We start from the raw sequence: 2,434 nt of genomic DNA, 5'->3' as shown, positions 1-2,434 counted from the left end.
TTTCTTTCCCTGTATGTATGTATGATGTTTTAGGTGCTTAGACCTGACAAAAACATATTTATTTAGAGCTGCCGTTGACTGTTGAAGTGTTATCTGAGGTATCTTTGGTTTACGTTTGTGGTCCAATTGTTTTATTTGCTTTGCTACCTGCTTTTATTGTTTTTTTATCTTTACTTGCTTTTATTTTCCTTCTATTTTACTCTTTCATTCGTGTAAAGCACTTCAAAGTATCTTTGTCCTGAATTGCAGTGCACCTGTGCTCTGAGAAGGATGCAAGTACCCAGTTTGATCCCCAGAGCCTGCAGAACCCCACACTGCTCCCCGGGCGCCGCACAATGGCAGCCCACTGCTCCCCAACAGGAGGGTTAAATGCAGAGGTAAATTTCACCAGTGTGAGATCAATCAAGTTCAATTATTATTATTTTTTTTTTATAAACTTGCTTTACCTTTTGCAGCTTCTAAGAAAATTGGTCTTTAAATTCCCCCATCCCTGTAAAGGACAGGCCTTACAGCATGAACCTTCCACCATCTTCTGCTAACGGATGTTTTGTTTTTCTTCACTTCTTTCATGATTCTGCATGTGTGGTTCGGCCCAAAAGAATTTTAACTCCTGACTAAATTGAGCATGAATACAGAGTAGAGCATATGTGTATTTACCGGTCTCCACATCCCAGACTCTGATTGACGTGTCCAACGAGCCGCTCACTACAAAGACGCCATCAAACTGCATAGAAAGAGGAATCTGATGTAGTTGCTTTAAAGGCAAAATGGTGAGGCGATCAATAGGCCTTAATGGGCGTATTTATATTTACCTGCAGAGAGTACACTCTATTGGTGTGTCCCTGGAGGGTGTGCAGGCACACCTCAGCTTCGGGGTCCCACACCTTCACCATGTAGTCGTAGCCGCCTGACACCACGCGGCGCCCGTCGTACTGGACGCAGCGCACCGCCGCCACGTGGCCCGTCAGCACGTGCTCGCATTGGCCCGTCGACACGTCCCACATGCGTAGCGTCGTGTCCCGGGAGCCCGACACAATCCTGTCAGAGAAGAGACATGACATCACTGCAGCTTTAGCCAATAAGATTGTGTTTCTTAACAGAAAATAGAGGCTCTTTAAAATCATTTCTAAGCTTTTAAGCTTCTAAGCTCTTTAAGGTGGATATGAGGTAAAATCTAAATACATACAAACTGTAAATGTTTCTGTGTTTATTGGTGCAGTGTCTGCTTTCTTCTTCATTTTCACAGAGTTATAATAAATAATTGATGACTCCATGTTTTTATGCTCATATATTCGCCTCTTGCTGTGCTCTGCTTGCTTTAAGTGTCCTCCTGCATGCAGGACCATGATAAATGATGCTACGACAAAAAGAAAAAACCTGCATCAGCAGGTTACCATGGAGATAGGAAGCAGCTCCACAGTCCTGTGTCTGTGTGTGAGAGCGAGTCTTTTAGGGACCCTGTGGTTGTCATGGGGACGAGATGTTCCCGCATGTGCGTCACTTACCTGTTGCCGTGTAGGTGCATGCAACGCACGGTGGACGTGTGCCCGTACAAAGCATGCACGCACTCCCCGCTCTCGGCGTCCCACACCCGAAGCGTCCGGTCAGTGGAGCCGCTGATCACAGTGGCGCCGGTCATCTGACTGCACCACACGCCACCGGTGTGACCCGTCAACGTGCGCAGACACTGAATGGCAGGGATGAGACGACGTTAGAGGAAATGATCCATCTTTAAAACCACGTTTAGAAGCAAAGCCAACATTTATGCTTGTTAACAGTCTTTTATAAAATGCAGCCTTTAATGAGAAATGAAACCTTTATTCTGTAAAAAAATGTTTTAATTTAAATATTTCTTTTTTGAAATTGGTGAAGGTATCTGAATTAATTATCAAACTCTTCATGTTTCTGTAGATTGAAAATATAATTTGGCTCAAAGATACTCTGAGCCACTCTAACACTTTATAGGGCAGTGAAATACTTATTATAAACCAAAATCATTGACAAAAAAATAACCTTAAAAAAAAATGTCAGTGTAATCACCAACAACAGTCACTTTCCCTAATCTGGTAAAAAAAAAATAAAATAAAATAAAAAAAATAATAATAATAATGTTATATATATCCATCCATCCATCCATTTTCTTTACACGCTTGTCCCAAGTGGGGTCGCGAGGGGGGCTGGTGCCTATCTCCAGCAGTATGTTATATATATTTATATATATTAGGGCTGTCAGTTTTAAAGCGTTATTAACGCGTTAACTGCTTTAGACTATAACGCTGACATTTTTTTTAACGCATGTTAATCGCGCATCAAAATTTACCCTCGGCGCTTTCCATAGCTTCAGGAACGCTAAGTTTTGGGAGAGACCGCAGCATAACAGACCTGTGCTTTGAATGAGCAAAAATGGCCAGCAGACAAGGTATCCTGAATGATA

General features: G+C 42.5%; 1 protein-coding gene across 1 annotated transcript in view; it reads right to left on the bottom strand.

The window, feature by feature from the left end:
* The window catches only part of LOC107087394 (F-box/WD repeat-containing protein 7-like), a 29,545-nt gene that overhangs the window by 5,765 nt on the left and 21,346 nt on the right, over window positions 1-2,434 (bottom strand). The window contains exons 8-10 of the mRNA XM_015378963.1: window positions 1,506-1,687; window positions 813-1,038; window positions 658-724 (exon numbers count right to left, since the gene is read on the bottom strand). Of these exons, the coding sequence (XP_015234449.1) occupies window positions 658-724; window positions 813-1,038; window positions 1,506-1,687 (475 nt within the window). The remainder of the gene's footprint in view (window positions 1-657; window positions 725-812; window positions 1,039-1,505; window positions 1,688-2,434) is intronic.

Source organism: Cyprinodon variegatus, unplaced genomic scaffold (genome assembly GCF_000732505.1).
Source record: "Cyprinodon variegatus isolate N-32 unplaced genomic scaffold, C_variegatus-1.0 Scaffold183, whole genome shotgun sequence".
Lineage (NCBI taxonomy): Eukaryota > Metazoa > Chordata > Actinopteri > Cyprinodontiformes > Cyprinodontidae > Cyprinodon > Cyprinodon variegatus.
Note: the sequence above shows the minus strand (reverse complement) of the source record. Positions and strands in the feature narration are given on the sequence as shown.